Source organism: Diplotaxodon limnothrissa, linkage group LG4, assembly GCF_057381915.1.
Source record: "Diplotaxodon limnothrissa isolate DT_005_m linkage group LG4, D_limnothrissa_male_GT1.1, whole genome shotgun sequence".
Lineage (NCBI taxonomy): Eukaryota > Metazoa > Chordata > Actinopteri > Cichliformes > Cichlidae > Diplotaxodon > Diplotaxodon limnothrissa.
Genome location: NC_140599.1, coordinates 2,721,871 through 2,744,453, shown reverse-complemented (window position 1 = coordinate 2,744,453; position 22,583 = coordinate 2,721,871). Strand labels below are relative to the sequence as shown.

Sequence of the window (22,583 nt, the reverse complement as noted above, 5' to 3'; positions counted from 1 at the left end):
ATCTAATAATAATGACATTGTTATTCCAAACCAACACTTTATGTTCAACCTTCTTTTTAACTGATGATACAATAATATATGCTAGAAAGAGCCTGCAGGCCCTGATTTATCTTAATCCCCTCAATCTCTCTTTGGCAGCTCAAAATCAGCATAAATGCAGAAAGGATCTTAAAATAATCTTTTTGAAAACCTTTACATCCTGTGCAAATAAAATAAATGGATCTTATAAATATTTTTTTTAATAGCGTGTGAAAAACGTACATTTGAGATTCATGTTCAACGAGGGGCTCAAACACTGCACCGTACAGAAATGTTGTTATTGTGCAGTCAGTCTCCATAACTGTCTTGGCCTATGAAGAGATTCATGCAGCCCAAACAACACTCCATCACTTAAACCCCGTATGTCATCATGCTTCTTTGAGCTCTGAAGGAAAAGCTTGGATGGATTCCCTTGAACAATTAACAGCCCTCGTGTGGTATTCCTTTGTAAAGCCTCCAAACCACACATCTCTCATTTAAGTGTTGTAACAACAATTAACAATAAATTGACATTTTAATTTCAGATGCTCTCCAATGAAACCACCTGTTGGGTAGAACTGGTTTCAGCAGCACTATTCAAACTGAATAAACTCAAACCACAGACCTACATTCTCTTTGTAGCTCTTTAAGTTTTATGATCTGATGTTTGTTGGATTTTTGCAATTTTTTTTAAATTAATTGTATTTTGTGCAGTTTTGTTATTTTTTTCTGCCAATTGTGTTCTTGTGGATGTGGGATATCTTGATTTTCAGTCTCCAGTGTGGACAAAACTCGATCATCTTCTTCAAAGCCGACATGACCGCAGTAGTGCCAGGATTTATTTAGTCAGATTAGACATGCAGTAGATACTTGCTATTGCTGAAATGCCCCTTTAAGCGATCAGTGGCATTGCATATTTAGTTATTTAAACAGGCACGACACTTAGAAATATTCTTTTGTCTATAAGTTCCTTATTAGCTGAGCAAACTGACCGAGCCTAAACAATCTTTAAACCTTTAAGGATGCTGTTCGGGACACAGTCAACACATGAGGCGAAATCTGTTTGTTTCACCATTTGTCTTTATTGAAGAGGAAGGCAAAGAGGAGAAGCAGGTACAAAAGCACAACTGAGCTACACAGCAATGTCACGCTACTTTTGTGTCACTTCTTTGTGTGAGTAGTTTAAATAGGTAGCACTACAACAACAGCTTTCTGGTGACCTATGAAAGGCAAAGGAATGCATCTTTGTTTCTCCAGGGAGTCGTGATAGCATATGGGTGCGTTAGTAACCAGCAAAATGCTCTAAAACTGTCCATCTATAGCTGCCATTGGCACCAGGGGGAGGAATGAAGAGGTGATTGGAAAATAGACACAAGCACAACAACGTCATGACAGGTTTCTTGAAAACAAGGACCCTACACACACGGGTAAATTTGATTTTTTTTCTAAAGTTCAAAACACTCCAGTTATTTACAGATTTAATGGGCTGTATTCAGCATTATAATTAGGTCCATTTTCTGCTCAGGTAAGAAGGAAAAGAGTACACCCTTAATGATGGGATTTCTTCTTGTAAGACTCTTAAATATCAGCATAATGGAGGCCTGAAAAAAGGAACCCATCCTCTATAATATTTTCTCTGATACCAAAGCCTTTTGCTTACCAGTCATCTCAGCCAAAAAAGACCTCGAGAGCACAAGTATCCCAATCATGTATGGAACACTGTAGCCAGGAGTGTTTGAGGATGCTTTTTATTCATTGGAGATTCATTTAAAGGCAAAAAAAAAGAGAGGAGAAAATGGTAAGTAAGCGCACTTTGCTGTTAATGCACATGAGTTAAAAAAACAACAACAACCTACCAACAAGTAAATTCAGGCTGCAGCACATTTGTGAGTGATTTATTGAGAGCTCATGCTAAAAGGATAAATGGAGTGTCTGTTAGCACTGTTGCCCTGTGCTGTACGACCCAATGACAGTGCATTTAACCACATTAACCACTGGATAACACAAATATGTATTAATATGTCAAATGCAGATAACCCGTACACAGAAACGATCAGTATATAAAACAGGACAAAAAGACATTGATTTTTTTAAACTAATGAACTTTAAAGGCAACAGTTGTTTCAACACAAGAAGAAATGTAACTTTAAGCCGCAGTCGGGAAAAGAAAATGGCTCAAGTGTGACACAAAAGCTACAGGAAAAAATATAAAAATAAAAAAGATAATGGTTGATTCAATGTGACATTGTTGGCAACACACCTCTAATTTCACAGCCAGCTGCTGTCTAAACTTATGCACAATGTTTCTGACTCTTACCAAGTGTTAGACGGCACGATTGAAACCACCCCCGTGTCTGTTTGGTAAAAAACAAACAAAAAACTACTAGTAGTATTTTTACAACTGCTAGCTTGTTTCGCTTTTAGTGCCTGCAGCCACTCAGTGTTTAAATATGTATTTCCTTCAGTTACCTAAACTGAGGATTGTTAGGATGTATGTGAATCCTCTGTTGGACCAAGCAGATGTTTAGTCTGAACAAAAAGGGAATTTCCTGTTTTAAAGTCGGTTATTTGCTCGAGCCAGAACGGCTATTTCCCAGTTTCCAGTCTAAGATAAGCGAACAGCTTCATAATTACCGAACAGACGCGAGAGAGATATCGATCACAGATCAATGTTCACAGATCCACATTTGATAATAACAGCCAGCTACTCCTTTACCAAAACATTAAATGCTGATTAAAATTCTTCAACATGTTGATCCAGATCAATAAATGTAGAGATTGTCAATAGAATTAAAATAATATTTTAATCAATCATATAGAACAAATTAAAAAAATTTAAAGTGCTGCCAACCATGCTTATTGAGCTTACACAACAAGGCTGCCCTTTTCTAACAGCTCACAGCATCAACTATGGTGGTAATAGGTAGTGACAATGTGCACAGTGACATGTTTTGACTCAATCACGTCACTTTTGATAACATGGAATAAATCTCTGAAATGTAAATGACTCATCGCCTTTGTTGGTGGGGAAATGCTCTGGATTGTTCTTCCTGTACTTCCCAGTTTGTAGACACATTCAAAAGCACGTACAATTTTTTTTTAGATTTTTTAAAATATTTGATTCACCAGGAAATCAGTTCCCTAGAAAGGAGAGATTCCTCTACGCTTGTTTACGCTCTATGTAGTTAATGTGGTTTTTTTAAGAATATAAATAGGCTATTTAAAAAAAAAAATCTATAAAAAACCCCAAAACACTTGCTGGGCAGTAACATCTACATTATTTTCACGTTAATACACACACAAAAACTAAAAAACAACAACAAAAAACCCCAAACACAACAAAACAAGAAGCTTAATGCGCCATTTTAGCTTTTTATACAGTGGTAAAACCTCAGAGGTAGAAAAAGTATGAAACTCATTGAGAACTTTAACAAAACCAAACAAAGCACACAAGAGCTCCCAAACTCTATAAACTGATAAAAAATGAAACTGCAGACACAACTGAGAGAAAAGTCTTAAAACATGAGTTACAAAAACAAACGGAAAACACACAAAAACACACATCGTGGGTAGGTTCCTCCTTGGTGACGGTACAAACGTGGCCCAGTGGCAGCTATAGCTTTTTGCTAACCAAGAGATGGATGAGACGGGGTTAAATGCTGGACACAATGTGAGGCTTTGTTGCATGAGAAGCTCTGTTACTGATCGGCTCTGGGTTCAAACAGCCACAAGGCCGTAAGGTAAAACACCTGACCTAAAACCATATTAGCTTTTCAATACTGCATCTAGTTGATAAAATGGATTAAGTTAAGTTAGATCAAATCACTTTTCACTACTTTTCACCTGTGTATGTGTCAAATATGTGAACACTAATTTACATAGTGTTGTTTGCTCACTGTGGTTTGATACTTTTGGACATTTTCTTTCTTTAGATTTCATCACTCGTCCCAGAGGAATGATCAACCTTATTTCTTCTCCAGTTTGTTTGAAAACTCTCCATTTAATCATGTGGATGGCAGTATTACATGCAAGCCCAGACATGGTCCTGTTTAATCACAACCAGCTGGTCTGTGTCTGCAAAAACACGTTTACACGAGTCAAAGTGTTGCCGACCTGCATTTTGTCTCAATGACAGACTGAAATGCACTGCAGATTTGATACCACATGCCACTGATTGGATTAGCAAGCGGGCCTGGTGCGCCGTGCTAATTAAGTGTCTGGGAGAAGGTGCGCTAACGATGCACGATTACCTTCACTTTGCAGAGAACAAATGAGGTCAAGAAGCTATCAGCGGCCATGCTACGTATACACACGTCAAAAGAACCTAAAGATGAATAGTGGCTGTGGTCAGTGTATAATAAAACCTGTCTGTTCTATTGTGTAAAATGTATAACTGCATTTGTGAAAATGTTAAAGAATTACATAAAACTCAAAGCCCATTTCATCAGAACAATCCAACATTCAATATTGTATTGATTAACATTCTCATGTTATCCCCCACTTTAAAAAATAATTTATAGCAAAAGCTAATCAAAAGCTAATTAGCTAAACTCAACATCAATAGTTTATAGCTAGCTAGTTAGCTTATAAAATACTGTTTAATCAAGAAATATTCATCAGTTTTATTGAATATCTGTGTTATTTTTGCCATTTTTCCCAAAATGCCCATTTTCAGGAAAGTCTTAACCAGCTAACTTTAGTAGTGGTTTTTGCTAGCTTATAAAATACTATACAGGGGAGTGTAGCTATTTTGGCTGCCATGAGATAAGGGTCGTTCTACATCCTGAACAGGGAAATAAATATTTAAAATTGTGACTGAATATCGTTCCTATTTTTCACCATATTATTTTTTAAATGCCCACTTTTGGCCCAAACAAACCAGCTAACTTTAAGCAGCTGTTGTTGCTAGCTTTAGCATAGCGCATGTAATACGCAAAAAATGAAAAGACAGCGACAACCCCGGTGTTGCTTTGTCGTAAAAATGTCTACCCCTATCAAAAGAGTAATAAAACAAGATTTGAATCATTAATTAATTATTTAACTTGTCAGCATCCCGCCACAAATAAAGCAAATTTATATTTCCTTTTTATAAATGTGTTAAGTACTGTATTGGATGTTGTATGTTAGGACCTGTTCTGTAATCTGTCTTTATTTCACTGCTTATTGCTCGAGATACATCTAAATGTAGTTTTCCCGCTCACAGAAATTAAACATTGCTTTTCATTAGCCCTCTTCCTTTACATATTTTATTTATGCAGCTTTCCTTTCAAAAGGACGTCGTTCCTGATCGCTTGCTATTAAACACCTGGCAACTCAGGGTTTTTACTAACACACAGTTAAGTGTCTGAGAAGTCATTCCCAGACTCATATGGATTTTCCTTATTTTTCTAATTCAAATTTTAGGGAAATCTCCAAACAATTCTTTTAACAGGAATCCTACCTGTGGACTAACGTTGTGGTTACTTGAACCCAGAGTAGCAACTGTCCATGTCTGTGACTGCGCTGTAGCTGCTGAAAGCGTTTCGTACAATAGTGAGTGAGGGTTTAGACTCAGCGTCTGTGAGCATGCCCGTGTACAGAGGAGGATCTGTGCGTGACTGTGTGTTTTTGGAGTGTGTGTATTGGTAGCTCCTCTACGTCCCTTTGGGTGGGGTCCATTTTAAGGCTGTGGGGTCAATGGTCTTGCTGTTACCACGTTTGGTCTCCTTGGCCTTCCAGTCATCAATAAGGTCCTTTAAAGGAAGAAGGAAACACCCCGCAAAGGAACCCTGGTTATTAGAATCATAAACAACAACCAGCTGCTAATTGGGAGAGAGTGGCTAATCTACTAAACAGAGACAACGGCATGGCTGTGTTTCATACCTGTCTCTTTAAAACCAGGTGCTTCCCCTTCCAATATTTAAGCATCTGGAGGGACTGCAGTGTGCTGACTATATCCACCGGGTTCACTGCAGTTTCCTGGCTGATCTCTGTGAACATAAAAGTGAGAGAAACTGAGGATGAATCATCAGCAGCTTTCAAATCATTTCCCTGCATTCATTACACCCATAAAAAACATCTTTAAAAAATTCATATTTAAAAGTTTTTTTTCATTAAAATATTCCCTTCAGGTCTTCAGAAAGCTCAGATGTACAGTGGGGCAAAAAAGTATTTAGTCAGCCACCGATTGTGCAAGTTCCCCCACTTAAAATGATGACAGAGGTCAGTAATTTGCACCAGAGGTACACTTCAACTGTGAGAGACAGAATGTGAAAAAAAAAATCCATGAATCCACATGGTAGGATTTGTAAAGAATTTATTCGTAAATCAGGGTGGAAAATAAGTATTTGGTCACCTCAAACAAGGAAAATCTCTGGCTCTCACAGACCTGTAACGTCTTCTGTAAGAAGCTTTTCTGTCCCCCACTCGTTACCTGTATGAATGGCACCTGTTTGAACTCATCATCTGTATAAAAGACACCTGTCCACAGCCTCAAACAGTCAGACTCCAAACTCCGCCATGGCCAAGACCAAAGAGCTTTCGAAGGACACCAGGAAAAGTATTGTAGACCTGCACCAGACTGGGAAGAGTGAATCTACAATAGGCAAGCAGCTTGGTGTGAAAAAATCAACTGTGGGAGCAATCATCAGAAAATGGAAGACATACAAGACCACTGATAATCTCCCTCGATCTGGGGCTCCACGCAAGATCTCATCCCGTGGGGTCAAAATGATCATGAGAACGGTGAGCAAAGATCCCAGAACCACACGGGGGGACCTGGTGAATGACCTGCAGAGAGCTGGGACCAAAGTAACAAAGGTCACCATCAGTAACACACTACAACGGCAGGGAATCAAATCCCGCAGTGCCAGACGTGTTCCGCTGCTGAAGCCAGTGCATGTCCAGGCCCGTCTGAAGTTTGCCAGAGAGCACATGGATGATACAGCAGAGGATTGGGAGAATGTCATGTGGTCAGATGAAACCAAAGTAGAACTTTTTGGTATAAACTCAACTCGTCGTGTTTGGAGGAAGAAGAATACTGAGTTGCATCCCAAGAACACCATACCTACTGTGAAGCATGGGGGTGGAAACATCATGCTATGGGGCTGTTTTTCTGCCAAGGGGACAGGACGACTGATCCGTGTTAAGGACAGAATGAATGGGGCCATGTATCGTGAGATTTTGAGCCAAAACCTCCTTCCATCAGTGAGAACTTTGAAGATGAAACGAGGCTGGGTCTTCCAACATGACAATGATCCAAAACACACCGCCCGGGCAACAAAGGAGTGGCTCCGTAAGAAGCATTTGAAAGTCCTGGAGTGGCCTAGCCAGTCTCCAGACCTCAACCCCATAGAAAATCTGTGGCGGGAGTTGAAAGTCCGTGTTGCTCGGCGACAGCCCCAAAACATCACTGCTCTCGAGAAGATCTGCATGGAGGAATGGGCCAAAATACCAGCTACTGTGTGTGCAAACCTGGTAAAGACCTATAGTAAACGTTTGACCTCTGTTATTGCCAACAAAGGTTATGTTACAAAGTATTGAGTTGTATTTTTGTTATTGACCAAATACTTATTTTCCACCCTGATTTACGAATAAATTCTTTACAAATCCTACCATGTGGATTCATGGATTTTTTTTTTCACATTCTGTCTCTCACAGTTGAAGTGTACCTCTGGTGCAAATTACTGACCTCTGTCATCATTTTAGGTGGGGGAACTTGCACAATCGGTGGCTGACTAAATACTTTTTTGCCCCACTGTAACTTTACTATCTGTGGCACAGGGACACACAGAGCAGCAGAGTGGGGTGACTGAGAAGAGTCACTGTCATCACTCTGTGCGAGCTGGAGACATTTTCCTAGATTCAAAATAACAAGAAGACATTCTGAGTTCAAAAGAAAAAAATACAAATAAAAGAGGACAAAAAGATGCTCAGAAGTGAAGGAACAGCGTTATCACTGAACCATTCACTGTTTAGTCACATTCTTCTTTATTCTGCGTGTCAAACAGATTGCACTGAAGGACGCTCGCGGTGAAGTCGTCATTTATGAAAAGTAACTCCTATCAAATACTGGCGTGTCAGTGCTTCCAACCTCCAATTAGATACACCTATGGTAGCTAGCATTTTCAAGATCCTACGTCACGTCCTTCTCAACTTTTTGCATTGACAACAGTTTCATAAAAACTTGACCTCTGACCCCTGACCTTGAGGATGAGGTCACTGAGATTCAAAGCCGTCTGAGATTTTTAGGGATACACCTAAGATATCGAACATCGTTCTCGAGTTACTGCATTCACAAACTTGGGTGTCTGTGAATATAAAACCCCACCAGCCTGTTACAGCAGAGGGGTAACAACGAAACACAATATTGGATATTGAAGTGAAATTATTGAAAACTTTAGAATACACAACGTGATGATTATAGTGCTGTTAAATGATGATGTCAATCCCATCAAATGCAAAGGATGCATAAGCACCATGAAACAATACAAGTGTAAGCAAGTAAACAGAGGTGTGAATAACTTCAAATATTCCAAAATCCTCCATATAAAGAAGGAAATACAAGCAGCATGTGAGCTGGACTGCAACATGAAGACAAGGAAAATGAATGTGTCGTGTGTTTGAGGCCGGTGTCACTCAAAGCACTGCTGTGCCTTAATGCCTTACACAGATGTGAGCGTGTGGCTGCACTGTTTGTTTTTAATCACAGAAGCAGAAACGAGCAGCGCAAACAAACGCGATGCACCATGGGAGCAGGGCGTTCCTCGCTTCCTCCGAGTCACCGCTTCTTTGGCAGAAAACCACAGGGGAAGCCTCGCGTGCGCCCGCCTTCATTTATCACCAGTACATTGACTCGATATGGCTGCAGTGCTCTCTGACCCATTCACAAAAGTGGCCACGCTTGAATGTGTGCATACACACACACACACACACACACACACACACACACACACACACACACACACACACGGTCTCAGGAGCTGTTCTTGTGTCTTACACTGTATTTTATAAGCTTTTTGACCAGCAGCCATAGTCAAACAGAATCAACTAGAAGTCAGATATTTGTCTTTCTCCATCCAGCATTTTGAACTTTCTGACCTTTGATGGAAATCTCCTTGCCCTGAAAGTTGTTCAGGTAGCGCAGCAGCACCTCCTTCCAGTAACTTCGGTAGCTGATTAGTCCCAGGTCCGACAGGGGCCGCTCAGGTGAGCCCACCTTCTCCTCTACTTTGGACAACAGGTAACCTGGCAGGACAAACCGAGAGAGCAGTGCTTTGGATGGCTACACTTAGGAGCGACCTGAAGCTCCTACACCTGCTGTTACTGTGTAGCGCTGTGCAGAATCTCTGGCCAGTGTGTGAGCTCGTTTACATTTAAGAGGGAAAAATGGGTACTCACTGAAGTCTATGAGCATCTTGCCGTAACCCTGCCTCATGTACTGCGGCATGGTGAGGATGCAGGATACGTTGTAGTTCAGGAAGGAGTTTTTCTCCTATGGGAGGAGAATGAACGCATGAAGGTAACAGGCTGAATCAAAGCTCATAGCAGGACTATGGAGGCTGCAGCAGTATGAAAATGCATTATCTCTGATCTGATTGCTTTGGCCCAACATCACAGAGCAGCTGACATTACAAACTGTGTGGAACTTCATCAGAAACACGGTTTTAAATTCAGCTCGCACTTCGTAGTAAAGACATTTGTGATTTGTTGTAGTCATTCTCTGCAAACTCTGTTAACACTCCCTATTTTCAAGAAGAGTTCAGTCATGTAAAATACTCTGGAGTTACCTTGGAGAAGTATCCGACAAGGTGGCACCCTGTGTTGTCAGCTTCAGTCATGACATAGAAAAGGAACGGTTCCACATCATAATACAGAGTCTTGTGGTCCAGGAAGAGTTTCGCCAGCAGACACAGATTCTGACAGTAAATCTGCAGAAAGCACAACGTGAAGAAGTCGCACAGCAAAAGTGTGTGAAGTTTTAGCCAGTCAAACAATCCTGCACTGACTTTCGTGACTTCACGTTACCCATCAGGTATAAATACATTAAGAGTCTTCCACACCTCAGTCACACAGCCTGCCTTCCTCCACAGGGAGGAAATACTTGTTAAGGCCTTTCTGTCACACCGGATGTGTAAATGTGCAAATGTTTGGTGTGTTAAAAAAATCTATCGCAGCCGTTCACCTCGACTGCGCTTTTTTGCAGGTAATTATTTGGATGGATTCATTGGATGAACCCAGAATCTCAGTTTCTTCCTTTGAATCATCAGGATTCGCTCATTAGACATTTTCTGTGTTACGAATTCTAAATTCTGTTGGTTTCCCCCTCACAGTGCACTCGGTGTGTAACGGCCTTTAGATTTGAAATATTAAGATCTTGTTAACAAATTTAGCCTAAAGTTCAAGTACATTAAATCGAAATGTAACTGCCATTATCACTGCCTGCAGACTTGCTGTGAGGTTTAGATAGAATATTTGGCAGAGCAAGTTTAGAGGTCAGTATTTGGTGGGAAAATCCTCCCACTGAGACTCTCTCACCTTATTCTTCTTTCCATCCACCTCAAAGACAGAGATGTTCCCCTTCCTGTAAATCTCGTCACCTGGAGGGTGTTTCCACACACACTTGGCCTTAACAAAAAAGACAAACGTGAAGAAATCGAGACAAAAAGTAACTTTTGTTCAGATCTTCAACTGGTGCAAAATTCTAAAAATACACTAAAAATAATAAATAAAAAATAATTTAAAAAAGTATTTTTTCAGTGTTTGCCAATTGTTTTTTTAATTTTATCTTTTGTGTTTATTTCAGTTGTAGCTGCTCTGTCCCCCCCCATATTCAGGCTTTAATATTTAATCACTAACACTGCCCGTGCTGTGGCTGTGCAGTTCATCTGTCTGACAGTCAGGCTCCAAACACCTGACTTCAGCCAAGCACCCAGTTTGGAAAAATGTTCTCGTCAGCCTTGTCACTTAAATACAGAAAAAGTCTGAACGTCTCAGAAAGGCCAAAGTTACACACTTTATCTAAACGGTGTAGGAATAATATTATAGAGCACCTGAGGCACTGAGACAGTCTAAGACAATAGCCCAGGCTCACTTTGATACCTCTGTGTCACTGACTGGCACCTTATACTTTCTAATCAATCAGATACTTTGACTGAGATAAACTGAAGCTCAACACTTTGAGGAATCATTTGCATATTTCCCCCGTTTACTGATTACAGAATTAAAGCATAAAAACAACTTTAAGTATGACAGGAGAAGCCAAACTGCAGTGCACAAAAACAGCGGGACCTACAGCACCGTGCCAAATCTCAGACCACCTCATGTCTTTGTAATTTGCAGGAAAATTGGAAATGGGTGCAGGAATTTAAAGCAGTATCTGCCAACATACACGTGTACAGTATGCAAGACAAAATCAGAGTTTGTGCAGTTTTTACAAACTTGGCATTTTATTACTCGACTTTTCTTCACGTAGTCTTCAGCAATAGTTCTCCAGGCTTCTTAAAGGACATGCAAAAGTCCTCTTTAGATGTCGGCTGCCTTTTGTTCTGTTCTCTTGCTTCAGTAACACTGAAGTCCAGCCTCTGGACAGGACCAGCCCACGAGTGATCAGGTATGTTTTTACTGCTTTGGCAGTGTGTTTAAGAACATCTAAAGCTGTTGGCTGAGAAATGAAGACCTGGACTGAAAAGCAATGAAAAAGCAAAGACTGAACAATATTCTGAAAGCCCGGAGAATTACTGCTTAAAACCAGTTTTTAAAAAATGAGCCAATGTTTGTGATAACAAAGTCAGTGTATGAGCCAACAGCTCAGCCTGCTTCAAACACTAGCAGTGTTGAATGCGTAGTCCTAACATGGTCCATCTCAGTCATGCTGTTCTGCCTTTCAGCACAGAAGCCCCACCCACCTGCTGTTGAAACCTTGTGTTTGTGAGTGATAGCCAATCAGTGGAGAGTTGGGGGAGAAGTTATCAAGCTACTGTAGGCGACTCCAACAATGCTAATCTGGTAAGAGTCTGCTGCGATCTATCTTATCTTAATGTAATGATGATAATAATAATAACAATGATGATAATGATGATAGTGGTGAGCCTCACCATGTGCCTGCGTAGAATGGTCTGACTCTTCATGTACTTGAGGCAGAACTCGCACATGTAAAGCCTCCCCAGGCGGGCGTACTCCTCTGGGTATGGAGAGTGGTACCAGGTGTCCAGCTCGTAACGTCCAAACACAATGGTCTTTATCATGTTGCTGCCCTCCGACACCTGGCCAGCCAGACGGAGCTTCTCCTGCACAACCAGGACAGGAAGGGACAGGAAGACAAGGTACAGAGAGGACAAGAAGACAGGGCAGGCGTGCAGAGAAAGAGAGAAAAACAAATCTCAATTATTTGTCGAAGAGGATCGGGCGAATCAAAGGTCACGCTCAGGGAAACCTCAGTGGAGGAAAAACAAAAGAAAACGATGCAGGAAGAAAATTTAAAGGAAGAACTAAAAAGAAAAGAATTCGAATAAAAAAGGTATGAAGCAAATTCTTTAGAAAATACTTGAGTGTAAATGTTGTTCATGAGGAAGTGAATCAACAAACAAGCTACTGTTAATATAATATAAAAATCATAGTCAGCAAGAAAAATGATCAGATAACTGTTAAAGTTGCAAGCAAAGAGTAAAAACACGCATATGTGATGTCAATTCTAACTTAGATGCTTTCAAGATGACTTTGTTTTGAAATTGAAAAGCTAGTCATTCATTTACCTCTGTAAAGAAATGTATCGCCAGAGCAACGCAGTTAAAAGACCAAAATACTTCCAAAATCCTATGTGATAGTTCAAGTATGTCTGTTTGAGAATAACGATGCTTGAATGGGCCACAAAGTGACAGAACAGAAGGGGAAAAACCCAACACGGAATGACAGGAAGTGATTTCCCAAACTACCAAAAATATCTCAGACGCCTCCTGCAGCTGCAGGGGAGGGTCTGCAGACTGCAACAGAGAAGAAGAGCGATAAGGCCAAAAATAAAGGGAAGAAGACAAAGTGCAAGGGGGGAGATGAAGATGAGTTTTCTCTCTTACAAGGTCGTCCGAGGCACGTGCCTGCGCTTTCCTGAACAGCTCGAGGTCATAGTCACTGGTGATGTTCTCCAGCAGAGGCTCGCGGCTCGTTCCGTGGCTCTGACGGTGCTCCTGGTGGTGAGCGGGGACCAGAGAAGACGGTACAATCAAATGATATGTGATATATTACACACACTGACTCTTATCTAATCCACTTACCATGTACTTTTCCTTCTGCTCCTTATTGAGGCCAGTGTTCCTCTTCCTCCTCAGCTCTGTCACCTTCTCTTTGTAGCGCAGCTGACGCTCTGTAGGGGCCTGAGAGGACACAAAACACACTTATATATACACTCACACAAAGGTGATGCTCATAATAAACATGCCCCAACTTTTAAATAATAAACTCACAGAATGTCTATGAGTCAAAAGCTCAGAAGTCATCGATATAAAAAAGAATATTGTCCTCATAAATAAACACTGATTTGTGTGTAATTATGTCTTCTGACAAACTGATGCTTTCTCATGAACTTAAAATGAATCCCTTAAAAATACGCAGGAGCAGTGGTCGTGTTCATGGTCGACCACCATGTTGGCCCGCCCTTTTGAATGCAGCCAAAAACATAATCACACTTTCCCTCCGATAAACAGTTTGCTTATGGTATGAGAGTTTATTCACTGACATAATAACGAGATAATAAAATGTTATTTCCACAGACTAAAATGAGCTAACAGCAGCTAACAGAGGCAAAAACAACAGTGCTTACTGACAAAAATGTTTAGGATATCAACACCACCAGCTCATCGACTTGCTTTCATAAGGTTTACAGCCATGGACACCCGGCACACTGACTCGTGAAGCAAACAGCATTTAACATGTGGAGTAAAATGAACGGTGGGCAGGTCTTTGTCCTGCAGAGACCACCGTAGCTAGAACTATATACTAAAACTGGGAGGCGTAAGAAAACAGAATTCAGTTGACTGCAATCTGCAACCTCCTGACATCTGCTGGTGAGATTTTACACACTGTAACTTTAAAGGGCGAGAAGCTTAACTGCTTCTTTCAGATAATGAACTAAGTGGCTGCACCAAGGTGCAGCGTGAGACAAATAAGTGCTATTTGGAAATGTTAATCACGCACAGTTCCACTAGTAGACTCCATGAATATAATAAAAGGATTTAAATAACATAATAAGACCCTAAAATGGACACTTTATCGCTTTCTGAACACAAAACTTTCTAAAAATCTCATTTTTTTCTCATCTGCACTGACGTCCCACAGGATGTATAACCGACCTGGCATTATGCTGGCTGCATGTAACCGCGTTTGGCTGATCAGCCTTCAGCCAGGAGAAATAACGACATATTGTTAACCATGTGATCTAATATGCAAACAGTAGTTTAGCCCTTTAAAAACCCATTCATTGGGTCATATCTCAAGTTCAGTCTAAAGTACCAGATAAATGATTATAATTCATTCATTACATTAAATAAGTGTAATTAATCTGATGTGTAGTAACTAACTTCAAAAACAGCTCCTCAATATAAATGATCATTCAACACTTCACATATCATCCAAGCACAATCAATAATTATATTATAATTATCTAAAATTATAATTTTACAAATGTGTTCCAGAAACCAAACAGTTTTCACAGAGCAGAGACAAATACAAATAACCGGGAAGGTAAAACAAACGTATGTGCTTAAAGTATAAATCCTTAACCAAGTGTCTTTATTAATGCAGCGGTCATAAACATAACCAGGGAAATGTCATTTGGCCTTCCGTGCGTCCACAGAGAGGAGGTAACCAAGTGTAAGCGTAATCATTCGTTAGTGCATGTGACCTGGGTTTACTCAGGATCAGAGGGAAGCCAGTGCAGAGAATAAACAAGCGTAACAGATCAGTCACATTGCTGCTACTCTTACAGATACAGTCAGGCAGCGAGGGGTCCTACCAGTTACCAGCAGCAGCTCTTCATCACTTTGCCTCTGACCCTGCTATTCTGACAAATCGCAGCATGATGGGAGGTGTTGCTGCTTTAAGAGTGATGTTGTGCTGTCTTGTGGGTGGGTGAGGGGGGATTCCCTCCCATACACACAGACAGCATTGTGTAACAATCCACTGCATCTAAATTCTTAGGCTGAGTTCAGCTGACAAAGGGAATTACTTAACAGAAGCATGTGCACGAACTGGTGGACTTGTTTACGTTTTATTTGTTTACTTGCGTGCGTGCCGTCCACGCGTTACCTGGTTTCTCGTGGAGTGTCTGTTCTCGTCCTGACGGTGCGACAGCGTCCTTTCCTCGGCCTGTTTGTCGCGCGTCGAAGCCTTGCCCTGACAAAACATCAACACCGTCTGCCACCAAAATCTCACAACTGACCCCGCAGCAGGAACATCACAGCACGTAGCATCATAGTTTCACACTCACTTCTTATCCTGAATTCCCCGTTGATGTATCGTCATGTTTATTTGTGTTTGTGTGTGCGTGTACCTTGCATTCATCGGCAGAAAGGTTGTGGTAGAGAGGGCATCCTGATATGGAGAAATGTCTCTCGTGCCTCCCTGTGAGATGACCTGAGAGAGACCGAAGGAAGAAGTGGAAGGGGTGGAATGGGAAGAGGATGAGGAGATGCTCTGAAGAGGAAGCGATGCTGTGAAGTATGTGTCAGTCTGTCACTCACCCAGCGAGTTGCAGCCAGGTGTGGGACACTTCATGTTGAAGTTGTAGCTCTCGTGGAAACGCCGTCGTTTGGGCCGGTGGGAAAGGTCGTGGGCGGCGGCCTCTTTGAGCGACAGCTCTTTGGCTAACCTCTCGTCTTCCTCTTGTGAAACTACAATGTCGTTGCTAGAAGACACGAGGTCATTGCTCGGGCTGGAAACTTCAATGTCCGACTCTGATGACGGGGCGTTGCCTGTTGGTGTGCGAGGAGGGGTCTCGTCACGATCCGCCCCTTGTTTGATGTCTACTGAATCAAATGTGACAACGAAGACATGTCAAATGTCAAACAGACATTCTTACAAAAGTCCCATCATTTTTGCGTGCCACCAACTTTCAACTGTCTTATATCTCATGGGAGGCCTCTGTTAACTTTTGTCACCACATACACAGCTAGCTAACACCCTGCGACGACGAAGAAAAATCTAATATCAAGGAACATATTAGTGCACCAGTGTCTGAGCTCACAGACCCCAGCGGCTCAATTGAAGCAGGCACATCAACACTTTTCTTTTTCTGTTTTTCACTCATGTAGGGCGAGTCAACATGTCAGTCCAACTCTGTGTCTACAGAGCGGACGCAGTAGAAGTAGCATGAAAGCACCAGCAGCAGCTCAAGTGATTTCTGTCCAGTGAGACGGCGAGACGGTGCTTAGGCAAAGGGTTAAATGATATGCTAGCTACATGTTGGAAACACTCAGAACTTAACACACAGTCACTACAGTAAATGGTAAATGGCCTGTATTTGTATAGCACTTTTACTAGTCCCAAAGCGCTTTACACATCCAGTCATCCACCCATTCACACACACATCCACACACTGGTGATGGCAGCTACATTGTAGCCACAGCCACCCTGGGGCGCACTGACAGAGGCGAGGCTGCCGGACACTGGCGCCACCGGGCCCTCTGACCACCACCAGTAGGCAACGGGTGAAGTGTCTTGCCCAAGGACACAACGACCGAGACTGTCCAAGCTCGAACCGGCAACCTTCCGATTACAAGGCGAACTCCCAACTCTTGAGCCACGATTCTGTTTTCATGGATGCCTGGATGTTAAACTTAATTGTTACACCTGGTAAAGCAGCAACGCTGATCATTTTATTAAAGATGAAAGAATTTAGACAGTTTTTTACTCTCAGTGATGACGCAGAGTTTGTTTGTGGGACCTGAACAGACGGAGTTTAGGACCCAGACAACCGGTCACAGCAGATGGCCCCGCCCCTCCCTGAGCCTGGTTCTGTCGGAGGTTTCTTCCTGTTAAAAGGGAGTTTTTCCTTCCCACTGTCACCAAAGTGCTTGCTCATAGGGGGTCATATGATTGTTGAGCTTTTCTCTGTATGTATGAAGCGCCTTGAGGCGACTTTTGTTGTGATTTGGCGCTATATAAATAAAATTGAATTGAATTGAATAGATTACTCCACGAGGCTCCAGACTACGATAGCTGTAATTCTCCGACAATCCATCAAGCGGTGCGGCTTCGTACCTTACCAAAGTCGTACTAAAACATTTTTGACAGATGTTTGAGTGCCGTGTAGCACATGAAATCGGTTCATGGTCAGTAAGCACAATCAGAATTCATATATGAGGCGCACTGTCGATTTTTGGAGAAAATTAAAGGCTTTTAAGTGCACCGGAAAATACAATATACAGAAGAAACGAATGCATCACGATATATATAGTTAAAGCGTAGGCTTCAAATTATACGGCGATATGGATTTTAGGCCATATCACCCAGCCCTAATTTCAGCATACTTTATTAATCCCTAAGGAAATTATGTGTTATAATTTACAATCATAGCATTATACAATCAAAATTTAAGCTCATATATCAAATAGCTTTTAATTTTTTATGCTTCACTGGTTTTTCTTCATCACAGTGAATCAGAATTTGTCATTTCAAACAGATACAAAAAATGTCCAGCCCTCCTGCAATGTCCCATATTTGAGCAAATATTAATAAAAACTTCAAGTTGCAAAAAACAATTTGTGATGATTTCTGTATAGTTCAGTTTTCTATGTAGCTCAGTTACACAATACTGTAAGATAAAGCATGTGGGATACGTTTTAACATAAAACTCCCTGATTTCATTCAACTTTCATGTTGGATTGAGCAAATACAACAAATTGTACCAGTAGAACAACGTGCTGGAGTTTCTAGATGGTGCTCTGATTATAACACAGAAAAAAAACGAGTTAAATATATCTATATTTTTTCATTTTTAAGACCTGGGTCACTAAATCATCCATTTTAAGAACATTTTCTGCTCCACTACCACTGATTTGCACGTTTGAATGTGCAGTATATAACAATTGATAAATGAAGCTAAAACGAACAGCCTAATAACCTTCTGCAAACCAAACCTTTCTACAGGTACAATAAAGTAACCCGAACCTGCAGATGATCATATCCTGCATCCGCTGAAGTTAGATAACAGTTCCTGGTGTCTATGAAGTAATTCATTCATCTCAGTGACAAAACACAAGCCCAGGATATCTACTGATAGCAGGAACACACCGTGATCACAGACAAGCCTCGTGACATCAGCTGAATGGCATCACGATGTCAGATGGACTCCGCTGCACATTCATGTTCTTCTTTCTTTTCTTTTGCCCTCTTGCTTTTCTAACACTCTCGTTCTCCACCTGTCCTGTTTCTTTCTCTCCCTGAACCCCTCCTTCCCGTTTTTTCCTCACTGCAAATTCATCCTCTAACTAAAGTGGAGCTTGGCAATGACCAAGCTCAACTTTTAATAAGAAAAAATGTTTAGAGCATGTTTAGAGCATTTGACAGTTCTGAATTCTAGTACTGTACCAATCTTACCGTGAGCCTCTGTGTCAGAGCCGGACGACCTGCTCTGCCGTAGTGGGTATTTTTTGGCTGTGGTGTTTGCCGCCCCCTGCTGGCTGCGTGTGACCCTGCGCCCAGAGGAGAAGACTGATGCTGCAACAGCTGTCGGCGCTGACTCTACGGCTGAGTCCAGAGCTTCATCAGAACCCACAGTTACAGGAGAGCTGCAGTTATCTACAGAAGAGAGGGGAAGTCAGTCAAACGTGTTTTATTTACTGCAGTAAAATAACTTAAGAGGCCTTTCAGGGGATTACTCAACCAACTCATTAATCAACAGAAGAGTAATCACCAGTTACTTTATAATGTACTTTTCAAGCATTAAAATGAAAGGTTCTGCCAAACCATGAAAAAATTATCAGCATATGAAATCTGCTGCTGTTGGAGCCCTGAGTGGACTCTGCTCCTCTTCCAAGAAGGAACTTGACTGAAATGCCCGATTTCGTTAACTGTGCAAGTAGTTTGTCAGTAACTGAATCCAAACGAAAAAGTTAAAAGAAAAGAAAAGATGCAAACGGCCTCAGTGGCTATGAAGAGACTAATCCCATCACAAAACAGAAGCAGTGAACCTTTGAATCCACTTTGTTTTTGCAGATAAATAGCCTCTTTGCTGTTTCTGTCCGTGTGTGTGTGTGTGTGGGGGGGGGGGGGGGGGGGGGAGACGACGACAAGGAAGGAGTAGCCAACTCTCCTTGACAAAAAGCAGAGGAAACAGTGTCAGTCTCTGTTTTAAATCTCCTCTGATAGCCAGAGCAAAACGAGGTCACCCAGGGGTGGGGGTGGGAGTGGGAGTGTGTGTGTGTGTGTGTGTGTGTGTGTGTGTGTGTGTGTGTGTGTGTGTGTGTGTGTGTGTGTGAGAGAGATGAGGGAGATCAGTCTGTCTAAAGCCATTCATCCTCTATGGCTGCCCATATACAATAGCTATGTCTAAACCAGTGTAGTGAGGAGGCTGGACTCTGAATGAATGCATCTTTAATTTATATTACTTATAGAGACAGAATTACACAGCATGTAGGCATGCTTGGATTCTTATGCTTCCAGAACACCCAAAAGCTACACAGTAACCTAAACAATGTGAAAAGGATAGATGTACACCTTTATGTCAACAAGTTATGTTTTTTCCATTTCATGCAATTTTTATTTTGGTCAGTTTTTTTGTGCAAACCTTTGGCTCAAAATTTGACTGAAGTGATCTCTCTTCTAATTTGTATTTCTGTCCAAATGTGAATGTTTACCTTGTGAACTTCGGCTGAGTCGCAGAGACGCGCGAGTCAGGCGTGTGCTGCTGCGTCTGTGCACAATCTCAGCAGCTTCAGCATGCTCGACATCAGCGGAGAAGTCCGAGTCCTCCGTCCCGTCCGAGCTGCTGCCAGCGGTCCTCTGGGAAAGCAGCAGTTAGAAGTTAGAAGCAATCTGTTAGAAGCAACAACTATGGACGACCAACACAACCGCGTGTGACAAAGTTACTTTTTTTCCCTCTTTACCAGAGGATAATCCAACAAAGATCCCATTCTGGGGGGAGGAGCGTCACCCCCTTCAAATCTCCTCCGGCACTTCACCCCCTCTTCCCACCAAGGACTTGTAAATACTTCAGATAAGCCTAATACCAGTATCACCACGGGAGGTCCGGACAGCTAATCTATTGTACCAAGCACAACCTATAACAACTGGGTTTGTTTAGAAGTCCAGCACCTAACGATTCAGGATAATTTGTTCAAATCAGCACACTTCCAGGTTAGCTAATAAGCATAATGAATGTAATGTTGTTTTATTCTGACGATTCACACTAGACTAATTAAGCAGTGAGGGCTGTCAATCACTGCACAAACTGATCCCTGTCATCTCGGTCTAGCCTAAAAAACAAAACAAACACAAAAAGTATGAAAACAGGATCAAACAATGTGCACATTTCTCTGTTTAATTCATTACAAACATTATTATTGTCACAGTATTTATTTAGTTACTTTTCTAATCTGTCCTTACTTATGTTAAATGAAATGTAGAAACAGTGACTACTTTGTTACATTCACTTCCCATTCTTTTCTCATTGTTTTGCTAACTATTTATGAAAACAAATGAACAGTTACAGACTTTGATAAAAATGGAGAGGTAGATCCAGGCCAATGTGGTTATCCTGCTTTATGGACGTTAGCGTAACAGCAATAAAATAATAGTAATAACATGTTATTAGGCTAACTAATTGTCTTTTAATATTAATGTAAATTTATAACAATGTAAGTTACTTTTTAAAATCCACACAGCCAAAAAGAAACCCAAAGATCAAACACAACATCAGTACAGCACGGGCTATTACCGCAAACTATGTTTGACAACTTCATAACAAGATGCTGCGCGCACAATTTACATACGACCAATTAAATTAAAAAGGAGGCGGGCGTTAGAGAATGCGAACCAATGAACGCGACGCTTGTCAGGCGTCCGTCCAATCACAGCTGTTGTTTTGGTGCGGGCGCCCGTTCCTCCTCGCACCCCAAGAACTGCCTATTGCTTTTTCATCAGTAAGCTAAAGCTGCTGCTGTTACCTACGTTAAAGTGTGCTCGGGATTCCCACTGTACTAAGCAGCCGTTACAAATTTGAACAAAGTTACCAGCATGTTTAAAACTCTTATTTGGGTACTAGAAAGAAGCGACGGTTCAAAAACAACAACATATTCTTGCAACTCAGCAATATGAGCCTGAGCTAGCTTAGCCATATAGCAACCGCAGATCGACAGCTCACTTATGCGATTCTATAAGCACTGATATTCTATGAATGCTACAAGCCGTTCACTTTGTCTTGTAGGAACGTTTTTTAGCTTGCAGCCCCCTTAAGTTTGTTTCCCACACAGTTTGTTTGCTTTTACCTCTATGTCGGCTAACATTAGCTATGACGTTATGTTGTTGTTTATCTGCATTAACGGTTGAGTCTGCCTCACCTTTCTCCGGGGCATTTTTCAAAGATCTGCCGTAACGCCTCTGGCGGATTATTATCCCGTGCTGTGGCAATTTATGGCAGCCTTTTGAAACTGTAACAACGAAAAAATAACCACCAGCTGACATGAGCCAACCCAGCTGAAAAAAAGCGCATAAAATTCTCCGCACTTCCTAGTGAGGACAGCGCAAACTCGCTCTTTTTGGGCGGTACAGTGACAAAATGACTCCGGGGAGAAACATACACCGTCAAATCACGTTACTATGGTGCATTAAGATTTTTGCAGCCATATTTGAATGCGCTCAATTGGGTATTTGGGATTGCTTTAAACTGTACAGCATCGTAAAAAGTAATAGTCATAATAAAAGCAATAAATAAATAAATGTAAAACAATTAGCCGTTTAAAGTAATGGCTGCGCTAGTCACAACTAATAACGTTCTTATAGACGTGGACCACTAAACGCACCAAAACACGTTGCGTCTTTAAACCAAATTTGTATTGTTGCTATGAATCTTTTAACTGGAGGAAGTCTTCAAAACGGCAGACAACACAATTACACATGTACTTAAAAAAAGTGATTTAAGTTTAAAATTTAACACCATAACCTCCTAAGATGTGATGAGTCATTTTTAAAGCGAATTGCCCCTCATTTATTATCATTGATTTTCATTTTTTAATCATTCAAAATCACTTTTTGTTTTAAAATTAAATTATTATTATTTTATTTAGCTACATGACAGACTGGACACGTGACCGAATGTTTCCGTGTGTGCGTGTGTGTGTTTTAAACTTTACGTACGTTGGTAAATAGACTTCGGTGAACAGGGTTTACACAGGGGTTAAATCTAAACTTTAAAATTTACATGTTTTTCAAGTATCTTTATAACTCTTTGATATTGTAACCAATCCGGTCCTTTTTGTCCACTTAAAATATGTTTACAGAACTATTGTGATATTGTTTGTAATATTTGCTGTCCTCTTGGGCAGATTAACCTTAAAAAAACATTTTTAATGCCAACAAGATTTTCTTAACTGGATAAA

General features: G+C 41.1%; 1 protein-coding gene across 3 annotated transcripts; it reads right to left on the bottom strand.

Annotated features, from left to right (window-relative positions):
• Positions 1 to 4,661: 4,661 nt before the first annotated feature.
• On the bottom strand, positions 4,662 to 21,728 carry LOC146633015 (histone acetyltransferase KAT7-like). Of its 3 annotated transcripts, none has more exons than XM_085351276.1 (15): positions 21,546 to 21,728; positions 19,845 to 19,989; positions 18,586 to 18,786; positions 15,729 to 16,013; positions 15,539 to 15,621; positions 15,295 to 15,381; positions 13,266 to 13,364; positions 13,068 to 13,178; positions 12,093 to 12,284; positions 10,534 to 10,623; positions 9,786 to 9,926; positions 9,397 to 9,490; positions 9,097 to 9,243; positions 5,881 to 5,987; positions 4,662 to 5,750 (listed from the first exon to the last, which is right to left on the bottom strand). In XM_085351276.1, the coding sequence occupies exons 1-15, from the start codon at positions 21,558 to 21,560 to the stop codon at positions 5,652 to 5,654; spliced, it is 1,896 nt and encodes a 631-aa protein (XP_085207402.1). In that variant the 5' UTR covers positions 21,561 to 21,728; the 3' UTR covers positions 4,662 to 5,651. The 3 variants fall into 3 exon arrangements, with proteins under 3 accessions (XP_085207402.1, XP_085207404.1, XP_085207403.1); XM_085351278.1 differs by having other exon boundaries at positions 13,089 to 13,178; XM_085351277.1 differs by having other exon boundaries at positions 15,729 to 16,010.
• Between the last annotated feature and the right edge of the window lie 855 nt (positions 21,729 to 22,583).